This window comes from Orycteropus afer, unplaced genomic scaffold (assembly GCF_000298275.1).
Source record: "Orycteropus afer afer isolate SDZICR_OR568_19922 unplaced genomic scaffold, OryAfe1.0 scaffold00765, whole genome shotgun sequence".
NCBI lineage: Eukaryota > Metazoa > Chordata > Mammalia > Tubulidentata > Orycteropodidae > Orycteropus > Orycteropus afer.
In genome coordinates this window covers 154,934-157,212 of record NW_006922352.1, presented here as the reverse complement: position 1 = coordinate 157,212, position 2,279 = coordinate 154,934, and the positions used below count along the sequence as shown (strand labels likewise).

At 58.9% G+C, this 2,279-nt stretch overlaps 1 protein-coding gene across 1 annotated transcript in view; it reads left to right on the top strand.

Moving 5' to 3' along the window:
* CTU1 (cytosolic thiouridylase subunit 1) overlaps window positions 1–2,279 on the top strand; it is a 36,007-nt gene that overhangs the window by 10,584 nt on the left and 23,144 nt on the right. The window contains exons 5-7 of the mRNA XM_007957593.2: window positions 172–328; window positions 571–733; window positions 1,511–1,686. Coding sequence (XP_007955784.1) covers window positions 172–328; window positions 571–733; window positions 1,511–1,686 — 496 coding nt within the window. The remainder of the gene's footprint in view (window positions 1–171; window positions 329–570; window positions 734–1,510; window positions 1,687–2,279) is intronic.

The following is a 2,279-nucleotide window of genomic DNA, read 5'->3' as shown; positions in this document are numbered from 1 at the left end:
CCACCAAGTAGGATCCAACCCGTGACACCTCCACGTGTGTCAGAGGCGGCCTGCTCCGTTTCCACGTCCGTGACCTCTCTAAGCACACACGTCACCAGGACAACTCTGCGTGCGCTCAAACCACCAGACTTTGGGTTGGTGGCCCGATGCTCAACCCCCTGCCCCACCCAGCGACTCCACGTCATCACCAGGGGCCTGTCCATCTCACTGAGGGTGCCAGAGGGTCTCTGGAAGGACCAGGCTGATGGGCCTGGAAGCCCGGCCTCCCATCCCCCGGGTCGGAGCTTCGGCGTCACCGTGGTTACAGCACTGGGCTGCCAACCTGAAGGTCAGCGGTTCACACCCACCAGCCGGCCCCCGAGACAAAGATGAGTCCGTCTGCTTCTGTCAAGATCTGCAGCCTTGCAGACCCCAGGGGACAGTTCCACTCTGTCCTGGGGCCACTATGAGTGGGAATTGACGCCTCGGAGGGTGGTTTGGATTGGCATGTTTTCTTTTCCAGTCCCCTGAGGTGAGAAGCATTCTTCCCTGGAGACTTTGGGGCCCAGCCTTCCCCACCTGTCCTCCCAGCTCCTTCGACCTCAGCGTCTCTCTCCCAGGACGGGGAGAGTGAAGATGGCGTAGAGTTGGAAGAGCGAGCCCCCTTGGTGCGGAACCTGGGAGGGCAGCAGGCTCTGGGAATGTTCCCCAGTCAGCCCGTGCCCACAGAGCGCCTGCCGTGGGTGCGGGACAGGTAGGGTCCCTGCCCTGGTGAAGCCCAGTTTCTAGTGAGGGAGACGTTTCTTCAGTCCGTGAACGTTTACTGAGAGCCCATGCCGTGTGCCCAACTCTGTTGTAAGAACGAGGGGACACGGAGGTCCGTGACTTGGGCCAAAATGCCTGCCTTCTTGGAGCTGGCACTGAAATGGGGACGGGGTGGGGAGTGAGTCCCGTCTTTAGACAGTAGGATGGTTCCGTCCCAAAGTAAGAAGGTGTGCCAGCGCCGCCGGGAGCAGCACCCAGCAAGGACAGAGGCGGGCCCGGGGACGACGCCCACAGGGACCGAGATAGAAACTAAAGGGCCTGTGCACTCCAGGGCAGGCCAGGGGGAGGCTGGTGGGTGGGGCGGTGGTCAGAGCGCTGGCTGCTAACCAGCAGGTCGGGGGCTTGACTCCACCAGCAGCTCCAGGGAAGAAAGACGAGGCAGTGTGTTTCCATGACGATGTTCCGCCTCGGAGACCCAATGGGGGTGGCTGTGATTGGAATCGACTTGAGGGCAGTGAGCTTGGCTTTGCGAGGTTGTCAGGAGGCCCCTGAGTGGTGCAGACGCTCTGTGCTCCACCATGAGCCTAGAGGTTGGTGGTTCAAACCCACCCAGGGCCTAGGAGGCGATCTGCGTCTGTGAAGTTCTCAGCCTTGACAACCCCGTGGGGCTCAGTTCTACTCTGCACACTGGAGTCACCATAGGGCAGAAGTGACTCAATAAAAACGTTTTGTTTTGTTTTGTTTTTTCCCTCTATTTTGTGGTTAGGAGGCAGGAAGGTAACGCACGTGACAAATTTCGCACAGCGCCTGGCTGCGCGAAGGCCCCAGAGAACGTGACGTCCAAGCTGTACGGAGAGGCCACCAGCAGGAAGGGCATCCCGGGCAGCGGGAACAGCAAGGCCAAAGACCCTGAGGTGGAAAACCCCGATGGTGTGGAGGACAGTAAAAGACTCCAACAAGACTTGGGCCCAGGACACGACAGGGTGATGGGCGTGGACAGATGGACACCAGCCAGGCCTGAAGGGCCTTGGAGGCGTTTAGATTTTATTATATTCGCCACAAAGAATCACACTTTGTTTTCCGAGCAGGTTTTGACACGACAGTGTTTGTGTTTTCAGAACAAATTGACAGCTGAGGAGAGAATGGCGTTGCTGTGGTAGGGAGCAAGGTCTGGCTGGAAGCAGAGAGACCAGTTCAGGTGCTGTTGCAGTCAGCCAGGTGGGAGAGAAGGGGGCCGGGCTGAGGGTGGGCGAGGGGGAGGCGAGGGGCTGGGTGAGCTGTCTGGTCTGCAGCTAAGGTGACAGTCGGTGACAGTCATCGGTAGCAGGAGAGGAGGCTCAGGGACCACTCCCAGCTTCTTGACTCCAGCACCTGGGTGGATGGCGGTGATGTTTGCTAAGATAGAGATGACTCTGGTTGCAGGGGATGTAGGCGTAGGTTACGGGGCTTAAAAAGAAATGACAGGGAGATAATGGAGATGAAGAGGGATGGGGACAAGCCTTTGAAATGTTCACCCGACAGCAGGGATGCCCGGG